At 51.0% G+C, this 19643-nt stretch overlaps 6 protein-coding genes and 1 non-coding gene across 7 annotated transcripts; 2 read left to right on the top strand and 5 right to left on the bottom strand.

The window, feature by feature from the left end:
* Window positions 1-8: 8 nt before the first annotated feature.
* Window positions 9-3206, bottom strand: BDV14DRAFT_175559 (uncharacterized protein). Its single transcript, XM_073769096.1, has one exon. The coding sequence runs from the start codon at window positions 3114-3116 to the stop codon at window positions 597-599; it is 2520 nt and encodes an 839-aa protein (XP_073627001.1). The 5' UTR covers window positions 3117-3206; the 3' UTR covers window positions 9-596.
* Window positions 3207-5885: 2679 nt separating this feature from the next.
* On the bottom strand, window positions 5886-6492 carry BDV14DRAFT_201290 (NADP-dependent oxidoreductase domain-containing protein; the record flags this gene model as incomplete). The annotated part of the gene is made up of 3 exons (XM_073773721.1): window positions 5886-6224; window positions 6279-6370; window positions 6426-6492. 3 exons carry the CDS (start codon window positions 6490-6492, stop codon window positions 5886-5888), a joined length of 498 nt encoding a protein of 165 aa, XP_073627000.1.
* A 691-nt stretch (window positions 6493-7183) lies between these two features.
* BDV14DRAFT_175557 (flavin-containing monooxygenase) lies at window positions 7184-9767 on the bottom strand. The gene is made up of 6 exons (XM_073769095.1): window positions 9054-9767; window positions 8246-8976; window positions 7843-8183; window positions 7628-7775; window positions 7448-7552; window positions 7184-7386 (listed from the first exon to the last, which is right to left on the bottom strand). Exons 1-6 carry the CDS (start codon window positions 9256-9258, stop codon window positions 7228-7230), a joined length of 1689 nt encoding a protein of 562 aa, XP_073626999.1. The 5' UTR covers window positions 9259-9767; the 3' UTR covers window positions 7184-7227.
* On the top strand, window positions 9683-9778 carry BDV14DRAFT_t95. Its single transcript has one exon. It is a non-coding gene; the product is annotated as a tRNA-His (tRNA).
* Window positions 9779-10885: 1107 nt separating this feature from the next.
* BDV14DRAFT_201288 (uncharacterized protein) lies at window positions 10886-12637 on the top strand (the record flags this gene model as incomplete). Its single annotated transcript, XM_073773720.1, has 8 exons — window positions 10886-10910; window positions 10975-11021; window positions 11102-11127; window positions 11189-11334; window positions 11391-11677; window positions 11750-12022; window positions 12105-12215; window positions 12299-12637. 8 exons carry the CDS (start codon window positions 10886-10888, stop codon window positions 12635-12637), a joined length of 1254 nt encoding a protein of 417 aa, XP_073626998.1.
* Window positions 12638-12744: 107 nt separating this feature from the next.
* Window positions 12745-15455, bottom strand: BDV14DRAFT_175549 (putative C6 transcription factor). Its single transcript, XM_073769094.1, has 6 exons — window positions 14888-15455; window positions 14237-14821; window positions 14037-14185; window positions 13812-13991; window positions 13399-13752; window positions 12745-13344 (listed from the first exon to the last, which is right to left on the bottom strand). Exons 1-6 carry the CDS (start codon window positions 15008-15010, stop codon window positions 12837-12839), a joined length of 1899 nt encoding a protein of 632 aa, XP_073626997.1. The 5' UTR covers window positions 15011-15455; the 3' UTR covers window positions 12745-12836.
* A 276-nt stretch (window positions 15456-15731) lies between these two features.
* BDV14DRAFT_175546 (NCS2 family permease) lies at window positions 15732-18250 on the bottom strand. Its single transcript, XM_073769093.1, has 5 exons — window positions 17783-18250; window positions 17590-17693; window positions 16709-17522; window positions 16548-16652; window positions 15732-16497 (listed from the first exon to the last, which is right to left on the bottom strand). The coding sequence occupies exons 1-5, from the start codon at window positions 17870-17872 to the stop codon at window positions 15865-15867; spliced, it is 1746 nt and encodes a 581-aa protein (XP_073626996.1). The 5' UTR covers window positions 17873-18250; the 3' UTR covers window positions 15732-15864.
* Window positions 18251-19643: the final 1393 nt, after the last annotated feature.

Here is a 19643-nt window from a genome sequence, read left to right as displayed (position 1 = left end):
CGTTTGCGGGCCAAACTCGCATAAACCCGTGAGGATTAGAATGCCGTCCGCGACCACATCTAGGCCAGTAATAGCAGCTGCAGCCACTGCAGTTAGCTCGCAGCTGTGGGAATTGTGTGCAAGCTGGTTTACGATATTTGAGGCCAACAATCCGTGACGATAAATTTGGCAGAGTTCATTGCAGGAAAGATCACCACGGTTCCATCAAAAACGTTGGGTTACGTCTGTGCAGCACCATCCGCTGCCTTCCAACCGCCGATGCACCCTGGAAACAAGAGACCCGTAAATTACGTTATTGAACGTTTCATCTGCGTGTACACAGGTCAAGTTCCTCCCTGTCTGAAACCGGGCCTATTAAAGTATACGACTGAGTATACGACTTGGGCTTGGCTTTTGAGGAGCTAAGTCTCGAGAAGTTTTGTAAGTCTGCGCACCGGATTATCAGCAAATGCTGAGAAGAACAGATACAGGATTGGCGAATCACTACAGGAGATACACGTCCAACACATAGTCAAGCTTTCAGTTCACCAAAGCTAAGAAACACTTTGCAGTGCCAAAAAAGGCCCCATGGCTGCTTGTTAATATTCATAACTTTATTAGGCATCGTTGTCGATCATCAGAATGCCAAACGAAGGCTCTTCATCACTGTCTTCGACTGGCGCGGCCGGGGCAGAAACAGGGCGATGAGATTGTCGATGGCGGTTTTCCTCGACCGGCTGTATCTTGTGCTCCTCGCGCTCAGCAAAGTGGTAGCTTTGGTTCTTCCCCCACGGGGCCTCTTGGTGGCCGTCGCACATTCTAATGCCGGACCGAGACTGCCCGTAATCGTCATCGATGATTTTAATGTTCAACGGGGCCTCGTTTTCAGTCTCAGGCAGTGCCGCTGGGGTACGGAGAGGGCGACATGGAAGCTTAAACGGATCCTCTTCAGACACTTGGATATTGCGCACCTTGCCTTGGGCAGGTGCGTCACTTTCCTCCTTCTGCCACAGTTCTTCGTGGTTGACAGACAGATTAGGGTTAGACGGAGAAATCTGTCCTCTCTTTCCGGTCGATGCGGTCTGGCAAGGAGCAGGACGACGCGGGTGCCGAGTCCGATTTTTCTCCTCCGCTTGTAATCTGCGCTCTTCCTCTTCCGTAATCTCACCACTCTCCAGCTTCTGCCGCGCTGCTTCTTGGTCACCTGCGATACCCGCCTTGCGCTCGTTCTGAGCCCGCTTCTCCTCGTTCTTTTTGTCCCTCTCGGCTAATGCTGCCTCTTCACGTGCCAGCTCGCGAGAATTGACACTCTCTACGGCCAATGTCCGCAGGATACGTCCAAGCAAGAACTGGTAACGAAAATGGCCGCTGATTATATCGCTGACATTCAGATTCTCCACCCCAGGAACGTTATCGATAGGTTGGAGGCCGGCGACGCCGAATTGGAGGCTGCTCGTGCGGTATAGGAATGCAAGGACAGAGTCGTTCTCTGAGTACACATTGATTAGCCGTCCGTTCACGACGCGTCGGAGGCGCCGCCAGTCTGGTGTATCTGATGGCGTTGGCGAACCCATGAGTACTGCTGAGTCTACTAGCCCATATGCTTGTCTTTTGCTTAGACTCTGCAAGCATGAGTAGATGACACGCGAGCCCAAGGAATAACCGATAAGGGTGACCGTACGCTCGCCTTGCACTTTGCCGATGAGCGCGTCAGCGAGGACCTCGCCTGCCTTGTCTGCTCGGGCCTTGGCGACACTGAAAGGGTTGTCGGCTATGCTGGCGATTTTCAACAAACCAAGAGGGAGAAACACTGCACTCAGTAAGCCACCGAAGATCGTTTTTGACAGTACCTGCCTGCCTGCCGACCAGGCGGCCGTTGTGATCAAGTAGTCTATCGCGTTTCCAAGGTCTAGGAGCGTGTTTGTTTCCCAGCGAAGGCTGAACACTTCCGAGTCACGGCCAATGACACGCCACGGAACGTAGAAGTTGCTCTCTTCGGTCAGCCATCCGGAGACACCGATGGTGACCCGCAAGCGATGGTCGTCCCGAGCAGCGTCACGTTCGTCTTCGGTCTTTTTTCGAGAACCGTGAATAGGCAGGAAGGCAAAGTCGTCCACTTCACGGGCATACTTATCAACCATGCTTCCGGTCATTTTTCCTCCATATGCACCAAAGAGACTGCCAACGATAACACCACTACTGGCAAGAGCACCCAGATATCCAGCAGCAGCCGTTGCGCCTAGACCCAGGCCTCCCATAACAGTTCCCAGTCCAGCTGCGATGAAAGGCGCGGCAAGACCACCAGTAACACCAATCAAAACAGCGCCAGCAACAGACGCAATACCTACTTTCCATTTTCTCGAGGGATCCTCTCTGCTTGGACTTTGAGTATCTGACGCGCTAAATTGAAGAACGGCGTCTAGTAACCCTCGCGCAATCTCCACTTCATCCTGGTTCAACGTTTTGATGCCGATTCCTAAGCTAGACGCGGTGAACAGCATCAAGACACGAGATCTAGCGTTGTAATGCTCTAGACTGAGTAGCAAAAGAAGTAGCGAGTGCAAGATCAACAGCCTCTTGGGTTTGGGAAGTTTGATCAGAGGTGTCTCTACCGGAGTATATACTTTCGACAGCCGCTTCCAAGTACGGTCGCTATCATTTTCATGCGGACTTTCGAGCTGAGTTTCTTGTGAGAAATTGTCTTCCTCGTCATAATCGCCTTCTCGGTTGACGGCCTCGTAGACTCGAAGCAATACAGAGTCCCTCCAATCGTCGAATTGCGTTAGAAGAGCAGCTTCGTCTTTCGCATCTTCACGAGTGGGGACATATTCCGTACGCGCGCGGTCATCTTTGAATTTCTCGTCCTCTTCATCCTTCTCAGAATCCCAACCCCAGGCGTCGTCCTGCTTTAAATCAATAAGATCGGAGTGCGTGAAATCTGGTTTATGTGTAACCTGAGCTTTGAATGTCTCTTCGGCCGAGTCTCTCATGCCCTGCACGATTTGCGCGATGAGGACGGTAAGATCCGCCCGCTGCGACCGATTTAGAATGGTGATGAGGCTCTGATCGTCCTTTGGCTCCTGCTTAAAAGCCGAGCCAAAGGCGCTTGCATGTTTCTCTTTTAAAACTTTCCACATTGGGAAATCAGAATAAAGACGAATGTAATGATGAACAGCTCCGGCCGCGATCGATCTCGAGGTCAACTTGTCGTCTTTGCAGGTCGCAGGTGAAGTGGCACTGTTCTCGAGGAGGGACGCCGCGCTACTTAATCACTTGACTATTATTACGGCTTCCGACGCTAACAACACTAGGTTCCAGTTACCTGGCCACCCTGGCTCTTCCCCCCCAGCCCCCATCTGCTTCCCTACCACCTCACCACTCCCCTCCCGTTCCCCCTCGGTCTCGCTCAGTCGACCATACGCGACAGCTGTTCGATCACTCCCCAGCCAAAGCCGCTGCCATGCTTAGGACTGACAACAAGCTGAAGACCATGACTCCCACTATTACTAACTGATATACGCTTGTCTGTACGCCTCACTAGCGAAAATGCCAAGGATATGAAAACTTTTGCTATTTATACCAGGCTCCGCTCCCATCTAGGCGCCAGTAACAAGGTACTTCAGGGTGTCCAATCAATCAAAACTAGTTTGCGCTTCGGCCAGCATCCTCAGATAGCCCAGATACCCTTAGCCCTAGAGGCACAGAAAGAGACTATCTTTGCCTTCTTGACACCTCTTCTTGAATCTCATCTTGAGTTACTGATATACTCGAAATTTCGGCCACCGTACTGCACAATTCCAACTCCGGGACTCCATCAGAAGTCAGTAGGGCCACCAGCTAAAGTGTTAAATGGCTCCGAGTTCACAGCCTCTCGTGGCCAGCCCGGCGCTCTTTCAAAAATGGATTTAATCCCGGTAATACCCGTGATCCCAACTTTCACCCAATGAACTCAAGGCGTATGCGCCTATCCCTGTGCCTATTGCATGAAGCAATCTAATTCGGTAATCCCTGCGCATTAACTGCTCGGGTCCTAGCTCAGGAATAAAAAGATATACGTGACCTACACCTCTGCCTAGTCATTACTATCCACCTCTTCCTTTTTCGTTTCCTTCTAGGTCTTTCAATTCATCCACTCGGTCCTTATACAATTTGGTATTGGGGTACTAATATGCCACTCCTCCAAACCGCTATCAGCATCCTTGAACTAGGGGGTCCGCAGGGCCGCAATGGAAGCAGGTGCGATCAACTGCAGGCTTGCAGGGGGCGAGGCGCTAAAATCAACAGCGAAGACAGTGTAGAGGACGTCAATTGAACCGATATCCATGCGATCGGAATGATGGGGTGATTGCTGAGTAGCGGCGGCTGCAGGCACATTCAGGGTCCATGGTGGTATACAGCCGGTTGCTATACAAGGCGTAGGAATACGGGGTAGTCAGCTTTTAGCTTGTCAACTGCTGAGCAAGGTAATTCTTCTGCGATGAATTCCAAGCTTCGCAGAAGATAGAGATCTTGGCTGCATCTGGTCAGGATTGATTTTTTGCTTCGAACAAGTTCCACTCAATTTCAATAATGAAAGCAGGCAGAAAATCCTCCCCATGGCGTACTTCCCGATAATAGTGCAAATGTTGGTGCCTTTGCTGGCGAACGACAGTATCAAAGGACTATGGAACTGGCACTAAACAATGTTCACGGTGTTGCTGTAAGGGCTGTTGGAAACTTTCAAACGGCGAAGTCACGCAGATGCCTCGACGGGCTAATATTAGGAGCACCTGCAGAGTGCCCTAAAACTGCGACACATTTTGTTGACGTGGATCAATGACGGTTGTAGCCATGCACTCAAGACAACTTCATCATGGACGACGAGGCTGAGAACACCCCTCGCCCCAAAACATTCAACAACTTTGTATCTGCCACCTTCAACAAAATCAAACGAAGTTCGAATCATCATACAATCTGCTAATCCTCTATTATTCTCTGTTGATTATGACCAACCCTGTCCCTGTAAGCGGTGGTGTGGTCGGGGCAGTCTCGCTCGGACTGGCAGTATGCCAGGAGCTTATCACCTATTATGAACCATGGAAGAGTTACGATAACGAGATTAATAATTTCACTACCAGATTAGAGGGCCTCCAGAAAGTCTTAGGGGTTCTTAGCGGCTTTATCACCCCGAGCATGATCTTGGCCTAGCGTCCGAGAGCTATAGAGAGTTTGTGGTCCTACAGTTGGTACCCTGTGAAGAAGCATGTCGCAAACTGGACAACATACTAGAACAGTTCAAGCCAATTGAAACTACGTTGTTCGTCAGAAAGCATAATTGGCCCCGCATGAGAAGAATAATGTAACCGTTTCGGAAGGAGGCCTCGGTCACGCTTGCTGAATCTATTTCGCTAGCATGTCTCACACTGAAATTCGTATCTACTTCTCTGTTGCTCGAACATACCGCCTTCGTTCCGTTATCCTACCTGAAAGATACTGTATAATCCCAACACCTTCTAGAGAGGGTTATCTGTCTATTAGCTTTGCAGCGATACAAGCTTCAGGAATCGGCCCTCAGGTATCTCCCCAAACGAGCCGTGCATGACCTAGGACTGCCAACGACTGCGGTTTTGAACTGCGATTCTCTGAAGATCTATAATTCCCTAGTTCAGCATGGTATCATAATTGAATCAGGGTTAGCTGGAGATAGATCGCTGCATTGGCGCAGTTCGCCTGTAAGCCAGCCGCGGCCGAGGGGGCTGTATGCTATTATGGCGATTGCCACTAGACACGATTAGTATATCTCTTCCTATGATAGGAAGGAACCCGTACATTCATGACAAGCACTGAGAACCCCCATTAGGCAGAGCATCCGTCGTAAACAGAGACAATCCAATCTCAGCTACAGCAATAGGATGGACCTTATGAGCTCATCGAATTGTCGCCTCAGTCGCCTCGCTAATTCCAATCCCACCAATCTTTCCATCATTGACATTTTCCGCGAGGGTAGCAATACTCGCCTCAATAGGAACATTCGGATCAACGCGCGTACACTCGAAGATGTCAATCTTCTTCGTCCCCTCAAGGATAGATAGTGCCGTCTCAATAAACGTCTTTATCCCCTCGGGTGAACAATCTGGTTCGTGTGTTGCGGCATTATACGCGCCTTTGATACTCAGAATCACCTTTTGGCGGTCTTCGGGGTATGTTGTGAAATAGTGCTTCAATAAGTGGAGGGAGCTGGCGGTTGGTGTGCCGTAGTGCAGGCCCTAAAGGATGTTAGAATTGTGGTGCTGATTTGATTAATGGAAGGGATAACATACGCCATTCCAGTAGTTTGCACCTTGGTCGAGGGCCGTCTTCATTACTTTCGTGGCGATAGAGTAGTCGATTGGTGCCCAGGGGCGGATGGAATCTGTACAATAGCTTAAAATTAGTTGCTGGTTTTGTAGAAGGGCAGAAGAGCATACCCATAAGCCCGAAGCCAACAGGGCCAACAATCTTGCCGACGATGGATGCAGGTGCAACTCGAGACATTGTTGTTGCTTTAGTATCAATTGAAGTAGCGGGCTTTATTGAGGAGTTTTTCGGTGATGCTGTAGACGTTGTAGATGGTGACAATAAGAATGAAGCTGGTGATATTTTTTCAATGTCATAGAAAGCACCTTCTTATAGATCCTAAATACCAACTATCCACGGAGTTAAATCTTGAATACCATATCCACAAAGGCTCAGCTACACTGTATACCGATCTCCATATAAGCTCGCGAGCTATCAAATCGGAAATAAGCTGTCCCATACTCCTGAGCCTCGTCTCCACAAAGCATCGGCATTTTTCATAATTCTGCATAAATCTCACGTGAGGTCCATAGTAGCCTCGTATGCACGTTAACACGGAAAAGCTAAGCCCGGAGAAGCTTTTGTGCAGTGCGGATTGTGCAGGAATTGGTACTATTTCCGGCGCCACTGTTGGGGTCTGGCCTTTAGACGTTATGTCCGCTTGGCTTGGAGGCTTGAATCCAAGTATCAAGCACAGATAATATTAAATCGGTTTGGAGATCCCCATTAGAAGTAATATGGCGTCGTAAATGTGTATAGATGGTGTTTGTGGTGTGGGTGCGATTGATACTGCGAGGTTGGACTTGGCAAGATATATATCATCGAGCCGTGGACACAGGATAACCTCTCAAGTACATACCATTGAACTCCTCGGATGAGCAAGACATAGGGTTATCAAATTAAATTAATATCTTGAGAAACAACGTGAAATGTTTAAATACTAATCCGCCTCCTCAAAACACCTGAAACGCCCATCAACGCCAAAGCCCCCTTCTGCGCCATAGCCCGATTCCTACCCCCAATCGCCATTACCAACAACAGAACCAAGAATAACCTCTTCCAACTGCGGCGCGTATGCGGTTTTTGAGTCCACTGCGAAATATCAATGTTAGTCCGACAGTTTCAAAAGAAGATGAGTTGGGCAAGAACAAACCTTAACATTCCAATCCCGCCAAACAGGAAACAAACATCTATACCAGAAGTGTGCCTGGCTCCAGGGGTAGGCCATTGCGTTCCAGGCTTTGTCGTTGACATACCACTGCACATACAATCAATATTAGCACTATGTCTCAATGCAATTGATGCGTACGTGGTTGGGATGGAAGTAACCTACCGAATGACACCCCGCATGCCAAACCGTCTTCTTCAGCGCAGCTTGCATATCCTGCACATACTGATCCTCAGCATGCGACTTGACTTCGACTGCTGAAGCAGACCCCTCAAGAACCGGTTTCAGGACGCGAAGGGCGTAGTTCACAGAACTACATCACGAACAAACACGGTGTCAGCGTCTCCTCTACCAAACTGCAGGAAAGAAAAAGAACCTACTTCTCAGCAGCCATAACAGCACTCGTATGCCCCGTAACCGTATTCGGCCCCAACAACAAAAACAAATTCGGGAACCCGTTCATACTCGTTGTGTTATATGCCCCCGGTCCATCTTGTCGTCCCCAGTGCTCGTTAACTGTGATGCCGTTCCGGCCGCGAACTGTCATTCCAGGAAGGAAAGTATTTGTGTTGAAGCCTGTCGCGAGAACAATTACGTCTGCTTCGATGTGGCCCTGGGACGTTTGGAGGCCTGATGGCGTTATTGATTCAATGGTCGCATTTGTGAGGTGCATTTTGGGGTTGTGTAGAGATTTGAGGTAGCCGCAATCGAAGATCCGGCGCTGCATTTCCGTTTATTAGCTCACGAACAGTGCTTGAATAAACTGGCATGAGGATATCGTACCTTGCATCCGACCTCAAAGTCCGGAATCAAAATATCGTGATACTCTTCTGGTGCCGTCTTGCGCATATACCTCTCGATTTCATTGCGTCGTTTTTGGCGATACTTTGCAGCCGAACTCGTCATAGGAAACAACTTCCAGTCTTCCTCGGCAGCCTGATAAATCGCAAACCGATGTAACCACTGCAAACCAAGAACATTCTTAAACGCCCACAGCATAGCAGGCGTATACACCAGGTTCGCAGCTTTAACGACCCAGTGCTGGCTCCGTATAATTTGCGTGACGGAGCCAGACTCTTCCATTATCGCGGGGACAATTTGCGCAGCTGTACATCCGTTCCCAATTACAACGACTTTCTTCCCCTTCAGACTAACATCGTGGTTCCATCTTGCTGAATGGAAAAGTGAGCCATGGAAACTCTCCGCGCCTGGGATATTGCATTTCCTAGGCTCAACGAGGACGCCCGTTGCACCGAAAAGAATCTGGCATTCGTGGTATGTGATCTCGTCCGTATCGACGTTCCGCAACGTCATGAGCCACCGCGATGCATCCTCACGCCAAACGCACTCCTTGACTTCTGTCCGAAAGGTCATTTTTGATCGGAGCCCGTACTCGTCTGCGACGTCTTGCTGGTACTTTTTGATTTCGTGGTACGAGGGCATGAGTTTTGTCCATGCTGGGTTTGGGGCAAAGGAGTAGCTATAGAGGGCGCTGGGGACGTCGCATGCGCAGCCTGCGTTAAGAATTCCGAATCAGTTGGGGAAGCTCAACTATCATTGCAGAAATTGAGGGAAGGATAGCCCTACTCACCAGGATAAGAACTAATATGCCACGTCCCACCACAATCACTATGCCTCTCAAAAAACCGAATGTCATCCATATCGTACCATCTTTTTAGTGTCGCGCCGAGCGCAATCCCGCTGATCCCTGCGCCGACGCACGCGATCTGGCTGTATGAAGGGACCCGTACCGCTTGTAGGGCATGCTTGGTTTTAGAGTTGGAGTCGGGAGCCATCCTGGTGGCGGCGCGAATCAATCGATCGAAAACACCACACTAGGATCATGGCGATCGCCGCGATCCCTGAAGGAATCGGGGACAGATAAAGGGCGGGTTCCCCGCACGGACATGGACTGATTCATGGGGATCGACTTGATGCGAGCCGAGGTTGTGTACCGGTGACCGGACTGTGTCTCCGCCTTGCATACAGAGTAATGCAATATCACGAGTCAGGGGGGTCCATCTTGGGTCGCTGGGTCCACAGACTTGAAACTGGACAAAGGGTGGGTGGAATATGATAGTTCGAGTAGAAAACGGTGAAGGTAAGATCATTACTCCGCACAAGTGTCCCAGAAACTCCGGCCATTGAGCCTAGAAAATGCCATCTTTGTTGAACAGATTTGCTAATGATATTAAAAATTCACCTGCTATTCACTGATCAGGTGCTGTGGTCTAGTGGTATGACGTCACGTTGTGGTTAGAGCGTTTGCCGCTCGACAACTCCGTGCCAGCCTGGGTTCGATTCCCGGCAGCGCCACTTTTTGCTTTTGATTTTTATTTGCATGGACAGCAAACAATTGCTAGCAGCTTGCTAGATGCAGAGATGTATGGTATGGACAGCAGTGGTTTAGAGAATGATAACGGAGGCGATAACCGCCGAGAAAACAGGTCACTTCGCCCATCAGTTGACTGGGAACATCAGCCGGTAGTGTCCTCTATTCTCGGTATTAAGAGTCCGTTGACGTTTTGAAGTTGACACGGGAAAGAACCTGGAGCCTCGTCGAAAGCACAGCCTCAATTGAACCTCATCGCTCATACGCATCGTTGCGCAGCCACACTGCTCAGCTCGACATTCGCATCACTTCTCCATGTCGGTTATGCATCGTTGTTTCGTGACGTCCCCATCTGCAGGTTCGCGCTGTAGAAACCAACTGAAAAGCCTCGCGGCCAGCCGTTCGTCTTAATTTCCAATGTCGCTGCACCGACCACTGCAAGATACCGCCGCTATTTGTCCCGCCCCGGTCTCCAGAGTCCCGACACAGCAAGGTCTAGCCTGCCACGCATCCCAGCGCAAGTGTCAAGCTCCCGTCAAGTAAACTGACTCATCCGACCAAATGAAGTCGCCCATCTCGCAGATCCAATCTTTGCATTCCAATGCGTGAAACAGGCTGTGCCACAGCGCATCACAACCGAGCAACACCCGCCAATCGCCTCTTCGCCAACCAACGAAATGTCCGCATCTTAGCGCCTAGCTGCGGCTCCAACGCCGCTAACTCGTAGTCTCGTATCCCGCTGGCGACTGGCAACGAAAATTGGGGTAAAAAAAGAAAAGAAAAGACCGGCTGCCCCAGCCTCGTCGACTCGTCTTCGTGTTTCCTCGCCTGGCGTGACCCCGGTCACTTTCAGCACCCCTGGGGCAAACGCAGGGCAAACGCAAAGCAAAGCAGCGGTCTGCACCGCGATGCCAATGACTTAACAACGGACTTGTGCCCTTGTGCCCGGCCCGTTTCTTTCTTTCATGATTCTGTCTCGCGATAAAGGCGCTACCATCCCATTGAATTTGAGATTGAGCTTGACTTGAGTCAAGGTACATTGTGAGATCATAGACATGTCGGGGTCAGAGTCCAGACCCGCGCCGCAGCCCATGATCCAGATATTCGAGGAATCTGGTACGTTACGGCAGCAACCTTAGCATCCACATTGTTTTTGTCGCTAACCAATTATTCTCCGAAGGTACGGGCGGATGGCTTCCACGTGGAGGTGATTTGGATATTTTGGAGGTGTGTATAGACCTTGGGACTGCTTTGTGATGGGAATTCGGTGATTCGGAAGACCAGGCTGACTGTTGTTTGTCGCATAGCACAAGAAGGCGTCGAATATTATCGTGTACGCATAGCATGGCACGCTTCCATCCAATTTCCAGATCGGCTGTTAACAGAGTCGACAGCTTCCTATCCGAAGGGTACATCGAGAAAGACGCCAAGCGATTAAAGTCGCAATTCCAAGAAGAATTTTGGCCGGTACTAGAGCAGGACATAAACGGGTCCTTCCATTGCGAGTATGGCTGTTCAGAGACGAGGGTTTGGCCAGACGGTATGCTCTCCATTTTCCGGTTTTCAATGTCGTTGGCCTAACGACACATTGATCAGCATCATGGTCCTGCTTTAAAATCAAAGAAGTCAAAGCCGCACACGTCTACAGCTGGAAGCAGCCGACCATCCACGTAAATTGGAACCCCGAAACAGGAAGACAGCTTGTGTATGTGCTTGGATTCAAACAGACTCAGGTAGAGACCTTCACTAAAGAGGGTGCGCCGACAGCGAGGGAACGCAAATGTAACCCGTTTTCCTGGCACGCTGCATTCGCACGATTGATTCTCGAGCAATATGATTGGTCGTTTTGGCTTCTCAGAGACTTGGTGAGAGGGCAGGAGAAAGTATGCTTCATCGTTGATCCTCTTGTGTTCCTTCTCATATCAGACAGTACTGACCCAGTTCTCCTGTGGTAGGAACGCTCCAAAGAACCGGACTTCCCCCTCCTCCATGACATCCTCCGCCACCTCTTCCACTACCAAGAGACGATCGAAGTAGCGCAACACACGCTGCGCATGATGGCCGAGGAACAAGTGCGGTGGCGACGAGAGGATACAGACGCTGTCCGGCAGAACCTGAATACATGGATGAGCACGCGGTCGCGGATCCTATACGAGGAAAAGAGGGCGCATTCGCTCAAGACAAGGTCTCAGAGTCTGAATGATCGGCATCAGAACGAGATCAATTTGGTGCGTACCTGTCCTTCTTTTCTCTGAGGGAATACCTAGTTTGTGAAGAAAGTGGGTTGTCAAACTAACAGAGGTGATGCAGGCATTCAACCAAGTCAGTCAAGGATTCGGGCACGCAGCACGCTCAGACAGCAGGATGATGACGACAGTCGCGGTAGTGAGTATGGTGTATCTACCTGGGACATTTGTGTCTGTAAGTCTGCCTAACATAAACATCACGTGGCAAATATATGCTCAACCTTTCACCGACCTCAGCTAACCTCACTTACAACGCAGGGCCTCTTCGGAACAAACTTTTTCTCATTCCAGGCCGACCCAGGAAACACCTGGCTAACAGCCGACGAATTCTGGATCTACTGGGCCGTGACTGTCCCCCTGACACTGGCAACCATGGGCGTCTGGGCACTTTGGCATTGGCGCGAGGTGTGGATTCGTTGGTGGTATAAGGTTACGACTGGCCAAACAGGGCCAGGGACGAAGACGAGTAATGTGCCTACGGGGCCTGGGTCACCGGCACATGGCTCTGCGACTGGCATACCGAAGAGTATATCGCCTATCAAGCGGATGACAACGGCTTTTAGGTTGAGTGAGATACAAAGGCATGAGACTGTTTGAGTTGGGTAATGGGTGTGGGAGTTTGGGATATATACTGAAAGATTGGCGGGAAATGATTATAAAGACTTATGACTCTAGATACCAAACATATAACGACATCATTTAATGCAATATTTACAACTCAGACTCTATCCGTATACCAAGCCTAGACCCGAAACAACGCCACTATGCGGGTATCATAATAAGCAATGCGCTGCGTTCATAAAGGTGTCATTGATTGGGAATATTCCGGTGATTCCGACTTCCCGGGCGTCCCGTTCTCCAGTACCTGGTCTGTATCCAGGAAGAACTGGTTTGTCTCTGATGGAACTGTTATTCCCCGCTGCCGGGCTGTATCCGGAAGCCGACGCAAAATCGCTTTTGTAAACTCCCATCTTCGCGATAATGTCTTAGCCGCAGCAGTTAGCGCGATAAAGGCGTCACGGTTCGCAGGGTCCTCGAGGACGTCTTTGTCGAGGAGTGTGTACATTGCGGCCATTATACAAGGCACGTTGACCGGTGGCATATGCTCAGAGCCCCAGTTTGCGCGGTGGACGAGCGATAGTTGCGCGATTTTGCGAGCCGATGTGATTGCAACGTTCGAGGCCGCGACAGGAGATGATATTGCGTCTCGAGATTTCCGACCCAAACGAGAGGGATCTGATATGACGATGGGCTGAGATCGAAGAACGTTGTAAACGGCCATTATTATGGTGTGGTAGTGCATGCTTGATTCATCAGTTGGTGCGTTCATATTTCACGAGAGCGAAAGTTTGACTTACTGTAGGGTTAGACCATACGGTACATCAACGTTATCCTCATTCAGATTGTCTAAGAGCCGATCAGGCCATTCAGCCAGCCTCTGAAGTGCGTCCAGGGTCTCATGTTTTGGCTCGAGGCGGGTCTGATAGGGCCCCCTCAATTCAACCGAAAAGATTGGAGCAAGGTCGTATGCGATTCTGTTTACGTCACAGGTGGCATTGTGTATAGATGCAGTGTGCGCGGTGAAATCGCCTGGCAAATTGGGATATGGATACCATACGTTGTTGCCGAAATGTTGAGGGTCAGCGGAAGAAGACGGGCGCTCAGAGGGCGGCCGAATGATAGGTGTCTTTTTGTGCCAAATAGCGTTTATCCTGCAGGTCTGATAAGAATGCTGGTTGCGGTGATAAAAACAGGACGTATGGAGACATACATGGCGAGATTGAACATGCCCCAGTGGGCGTGATTGACGGTTCGCGCCATGCAGATTGCATCGGAGTCGGTGACGGGTTCTGCGGGTGTATTTGCAGATGCTTGTGATAGCTCCCGCAGAGAATATGCAAGCTGCGAGCCGCGAATCCAGGCTTGTCGGTCTCGGCCAGTGAGGCATGAGCTGATGTGGTTAGAGTATGACCCCGTTGGTTGGAGAGGATCTTACCACATCCAAAGAACTCCCAAGCCCTGCACCGTGGGTAGGCTGATATGGCCCTCCTCCTTGTCCAATAATCGTTTTGCCTCCTCGTAGAAGTCTGATCGCCTGGAAAAGAGATTATCCGGGAACCCAACTGCCGAATAATCTGTGTATGACTGGATGATAGATCAATATTGAACAACTGAGCGGCGTGTGAAGCTACTTACGCATGCATCGGCGAGTATGACGTTCACCAAAAGAGGAGAACAATATGACGCGGAGAGCGAACCGGATTTCATGTCGCGAATAAACAGCTCACGGTCGATGAAATTGCAAACTGGGTGAGCCCACTTGAACCACAAGTATATCAGCCTAGAGACCAGTTCATTGTCGACAATAACGGAAGTCCAGGGTTGCGCGGGGACAGAGAAGGCCTCAACCCTAGGAGTCCTGTCGATGTCTAGCATCCGGCGTTTGGGCTGCGGTTCGGGGGAATCATGCTCCTTGATCTCTTGGTAATCCTCTAATAACTTTGTTCTCTGCGCAAAGTCCGACCGCGGTAATTGGTGCTCGATGTAGAACCGAATCTCGGCGGGGGAGGCATTGTTGCGGATAAGGTTCACGAGCGGCGCTGTAGAACTGTGACTGCGCTCGCGGAAGAAGGCGAGAAGACGAACAAGCAAATCCTCCTTATCCTGGTATTTATCAATCTTGCGTTTCAGGACTCCGCGTCGGCGTTTATCGGCGGTCTCGTCGAGGGTACAATCGAGGTTGCTCTTGAGGCAGTTTGCGCAAGGAGGTGCTCCGGTACACTATAAACCATTCCAGATGTTAGCGCGGAGCCGAGAAATTGATAGGTCGCAGTGATCTGATAATACCTTCAGCTTCCGAGACTTGCAATTCGAGCAAGCTGTACCGACATTCTTCCTCCGCTTCTGGGCTTCATGGGTGGCGATGTCCGAGCCTCCGGGGGCAGGGTGACGGGACTTGGAGCTGGGCATGGTGGTTCAGTCCATGCTTGGACACGATCGAGGGAGCGGGCGATAGAAATAAGCCGAAAACTAGTCGCAACCAGGCAAAGGTACCGGTGGACTGGGAGAACGGTCCCAAGAAACCGGCGTTCCAAGAAATTGGTGTCAATGATCGATCACGCAGGATGCGACCAATCGACGGGGAAGGTGCCTGGCTGGCATGCAGCCTGCAGTTGATTGGATCAGTGTGACGAGTGCGAGTCAGGGAGATCCTTGTCTGCGAAGTTGTACTTGCGAAGCTGAAACTGATCGGGCGCAGGCAAGAACTGAAGGCGAAAGGAGAGCAAGAGAAGTCCGATCTTGCCGTGGTTCGTCAATGGCCGTGCGGGCGCGGTGCCTGAGGCTGCCATTTGGTTCCTGATTGGCTTTTCCACCGGAACTCATTTCCATCTTCTCTCTCTCTCTCAACACCGAGTTCCAGTCTTTCCGCTCAACACTGAGTTTCAGAGTACATACTTCTGTCCAATTGGTAACTACCCTCTACAAAAGTACCCTTCGCTTTACTAGCTCATGCTAACTTGCTAATTGACTGGGTCGGAGTGGATTTGGATCAGTCTTCGTCGATCGCTACGCAGTCCAGCCTCGGTCCATTCCGTCTCAACTCCGCCTCATTAATTCCGCTTCCGCCTGCCTGTGAAGCGCGAGACGCGGTCTACACTTGAACATTAGAGCTGACGCAGCGGATTCCAAAGTGGCATATCAAAAATTTCAATATAACTATACACTATTATCGGAAAGAAACATGGCTATCGCTCACTAAATACACGATCCTTCGACCGTTCGAAACTCCTCTGGACACCCCGAACTATATACAACGGGTCTATCTACTTCTCATCCGCATACTGTTCCTTCGAGGCAGGGAGCTTATCAGCAACCCGGTCGTGCGACGAGACTGACTCGTGAGGCGTAACACCAAAGTCCAGATCGTTGCTCTCCTCGTATGGGCGCCAGAAGTCCTTCTTCCCCTTGACGGCGCGAACCAACCACGGGGGGAAGAATCCTCCAGGAATCTTCCAGGTCCACGCGTCGTGCTCGTCCTCGCGATTTGGCGGGACAATGCGGCCTCCGCTAACCTTGCTGATGAGCCAGACTCCTCCGTTGATGAGGATGTAGCTAAGGATACCAGCAATCAAACCATCAGCAATGCTGTAAGTGAAGGGCATGAGGGCGATGGTCAAGAACGCGGGGATGGCGTCTCCGAGGTAGCGCCAGTTGATCTCAAGGGTGGCGTGCATCATCATCGATCCAACAATCACTAGCGTGCTGCCGGTGGCCCACGGAGGAATCGAGGCGAAGATCGGCGCAAAGAAGACGGCGATGAAAAAGCAAATACCCGTCACGCAGGACGTCAAGCCTGTCTTGCCGCCTTCGGAGATACCCGCACCGCTCTCCACGAATGCTGTCACGGGTGGAGAACCGAACAAGGAGCCGATCGAGATGCAAATAGCGTCAACGGTCTAGAGGGATAATTAGTGACGGGTTGGTGAGATTGGACGAAACAACGTACGTAAGCCATGGCACTGCCTTCGAAATCTTGAGTGCGCTCATCCATTGCTCCAGCGAATTTGGCCATCGAATACAATGTACCGGTAGCGTCAAGGATGTCGACATACTGTGCTTTGTTAGCTGGATCTCAACGCAAACATTTCGAACGAAAAGAGAGCATACCAAGAAGGTGATCAAAGCCAGACCGAACTGCCCTCCATTTCCAGCGATGTTCCACTCTTGAGCGACTAGTGTGTGTTGAATAGGGTGGAATGTCACCACTTTCTTGAAGAAATCAAAAGCGCTGTCACCGGTTGTGGTGTGGGGGAAGTAGGTTACTGGTGTTGGGCGGGGCCAGGAAATGATGGAGACCAGGAGAATACCAGCAATGACGGCACCCTTGACTCGATACATCATCAAGAAAACGGTCACAATACCACCGCAGAAGATACCAATCCACATGGTTGGGTTCCTCATCTTCGCGTACGAAGGACAGAGCCCATCCTCACCGAACTGGTCGGAAGCACAACCAGCCAACTGAATGGGGCTGTCAGTTCCACCTTGAACGACACCAAGACCTGCGCTATAGCTGAGACCAATCAACGTGAGGTACAATCCAATACCGGCTCCAGTCGCCAGCTTGATTGAAGCAGGGATAGCACGAGCGAGCCATTGTCGGATACCCAGCAAGGTCAGGCCGAGGAAAATCCAGCCCTCGACGAAGACTGCAGTCACTGCAAGACTGTACGGAATCAGGCCGCTACCGTGGTGTCCGACGACCGTGTAAGCGAAGTATGCGTTGAGACCCATTCCAGGAGCAAGTGCGACGGGAAGGTTGGCAAGAAGACCGAGGAAGAAACTGGCGATGGCAGCGATGGCAGCGGTTGCGGTGACGATATCGCGGTTGACCTCTTGCTTGCAGAGGAGGTACTCGGTGTTGTTCTCGCAGAGGGTATCCATATCCGCAGCTGGGCAAACACAAGTGCCTCCAGTATCACTATTGAAGCAATCCGTTAGCCCTGCGCATTCCAACCCACCCGCATCTGCTTGTCGCCGGTACATACCTTGTGATGTTGGAGTTGACGGATATGATGTAAGCCATGGCGAAGAAGGTGGCAAGGCCGGCACGGATCTCCGTGAAGAAGAACGCGCCCTTCCTCTCGCGGGGCTGATGGACACATCAGTAAGACCTCTCTCAAAGCCCACGAGCTGCAAGCCATGCGGAGCAGGACAAGCTCCAGAATATCAAAGACATACATGACCGGACCCCTCCAGGCGAAACCACTTTCCGACTGCGCTACGAGCCACAGCCGAGTTGGTGCGTCCAATCCACTCGGTATAGCCCATGGTGGCGTGTAAGGTAGTAGAAAGATTGAGAGATACCACCTCGGAGGTGATGAATCGCAGAGAAGCGTCAAACGAGACTCGGAGCCTGCACAAGAGACATTCCAGAAGCTCACACGACCGGCGCGTTGGAGATTTTATTTCTGAGGCGAAGGGCAAAAAACCTTGGTCTTGGCCTTCAGCGTTATCTCTGGGACCCTCAGCGGGCCCAAGAGCGATAGGCCGTCAGCGCAGCACTTGCCGAATTAACCCACGGAACGCTGCCCTGCGCCCACGAGTCAGAGGCGCGTTCGCTCCCCCAGCGGATCTCCCCGGTTCACGTATCAGTCCGCGCCTTATCAGCGACAAATCGTCTTACGGTACCCAAATTGCCTCCTGTGATGGTTGCAATCAAGCTTCAGCTGAGCCTACGATGTTGCGCGTTGTGAACTGCCGTTGCCACCGTCAGTGCGGACCAACTGCCTATCTGGTTGTAGACCGCGCAGTGTCGTCGAGCGTGTCAAGACGGGCGGGATAAGCAGGATCGTCGCTGTCAAACCGTTCCAAAACTCCCTGCTTGCCATTCCCCTCTGCAGAGTACGTATGTCTATCCAAAAGGTCAAACATTTCCATGTTCCAAGATACGAACAATCTCAGACCCCCGGTCGCAAACGGCAGTGGCGGCGAAGACCGAGACTCTCGCGGTTTCAGCCCCCCAGCCTTATCAGCATCGCTTATAGGATATAGACGAGCCAAGCAAAATTTCTTGGCTAGCGCAAAGCTACAATCGCGAAGGAGAATCAATCATAGACTTGAAACAACATCTTGAGATGCATCATGCATGCGATCGCAAACCTTCGACAATACCAGGATACCATACCCCAGATGCTGCGGGGGCTTCCTCCGATCTCAGATCTGCTGGGTCCCTGATCTGGTCCCTTGTCTGAACCCTGTCCAACTCCAATCGTTCGCTCATTTGTCAGCAGTCAGCATCCACTCCGGCATAGCACCGGTGTATAGCGACGACAAGATATGAAACCGGCGAGATACGCTCAAGATAAAGGTGATCGCGAATTCGATTTCTTCCGTACTGTTCGTCGGTCGCAGGCTTCAGAAGCAGAGTGTCTTGTTCGCAGTTATCTTCCTGGTGTTGCTGAGGGGATCGACAGACGTAGACATCTATAGGAGGTCTCCGATGATCAACCTCAGGAACCATGGACTGTGCGGCAGTCTCCTAAACCCAAGATCTACCAAGATCTGCTCCGTATGGAATGATTGTCCTCCCAATTTCCGGGTTGGCGTGTGCCTTTTCCCTAAACACTCCCGTTGCTCTGGACATGACGGCCCCGACTTCCAACATGCCGCTTCCAGGAAACTCGGCAAATATTGAAGCGTAATTATGCATGCAGCGTTGTTGTGGCTTAGGTGTCATTCGAAGTCTTACATCCATGTTTTGTTCGACATGCACGAATCGCCTGCAATTATCGGACAATCTCGCGTTCCAATTATATATATCCAGCATCAAATGTGAAAAGCAGGCGGTTGGACCACAGACGCCTGGTGCCGCACCCATTACGCATCTGCTTAGATGACACCTGCCCAATATTGATTACCTTTAGCCTTACCGGCGCGCAGTCAATCATTTTTCGATCAAGGTATAGAAGCCTGGTGCTAGCCATAGAATCGGTTAGAGAGTCGACCTCGGAGACGATTAGCTAAGCGGGATTGGCTCAGATGCAGAATGCCAGGTTGGCTCCTCCACATTGCTGAACGCTCGCGCATGGACAACTTACGG

The sequence above is a fragment of the Aspergillus stella-maris genome (genome assembly GCF_047715825.1).
Source record: "Aspergillus stella-maris strain CBS 113639 unplaced genomic scaffold BDV14scaffold_36, whole genome shotgun sequence".
NCBI lineage: Eukaryota > Fungi > Ascomycota > Eurotiomycetes > Eurotiales > Aspergillaceae > Aspergillus > Aspergillus stella-maris.
The sequence above is the reverse complement of the archived record's forward strand: the minus strand, read 5'-3'. Positions and strand labels throughout refer to the sequence as shown.

Excerpts from the sequence above, each read along its gene's own strand:
- BDV14DRAFT_175559 (XM_073769096.1), bottom strand. The coding sequence starts at position 3,116 with ATGTGGAAAGTTTTAAAAGAGAAACATGCAAGCGCCTTTGGCTCGGCT.
- BDV14DRAFT_175557 (XM_073769095.1), bottom strand. The coding sequence starts at position 9,258 with ATGGCTCCCGACTCCAACTCTAAAACCAAGCATGCCCTACAAGCGGTA. Across the intron at positions 8,184-8,245 it reads ACTTTGAGGTCGGATGCAAG|CGCCGGATCTTCGATTGCGG; the intron begins GTACGATATCCT and ends ACGGAAATGCAG. Across the intron at positions 7,553-7,627 it reads GGCATGCGGGGTGTCATTCG|TGGTATGTCAACGACAAAGC; the intron begins GTAGGTTACTTC and ends TTGTATGTGCAG.
- BDV14DRAFT_175549 (XM_073769094.1), bottom strand. The coding sequence starts at position 15,010 with ATGCCCAGCTCCAAGTCCCGTCACCCTGCCCCCGGAGGCTCGGACATC. Across the intron at positions 14,822-14,887 it reads GCAAGTCTCGGAAGCTGAAG|TGTACCGGAGCACCTCCTTG; the intron begins GTATTATCAGAT and ends AATGGTTTATAG. Across the intron at positions 14,186-14,236 it reads TCATACTCGCCGATGCATGC|TCATACACAGATTATTCGGC; the intron begins GTAAGTAGCTTC and ends TCTATCATCCAG.
- BDV14DRAFT_175546 (XM_073769093.1), bottom strand. The coding sequence starts at position 17,872 with ATGGGCTATACCGAGTGGATTGGACGCACCAACTCGGCTGTGGCTCGT. Across the intron at positions 16,653-16,708 it reads TGGCTTTGATCACCTTCTTG|TATGTCGACATCCTTGACGC; the intron begins GTATGCTCTCTT and ends AACAAAGCACAG. Across the intron at positions 16,498-16,547 it reads AAGGCAGTGCCATGGCTTAC|ACCGTTGACGCTATTTGCAT; the intron begins GTACGTTGTTTC and ends TTATCCCTCTAG.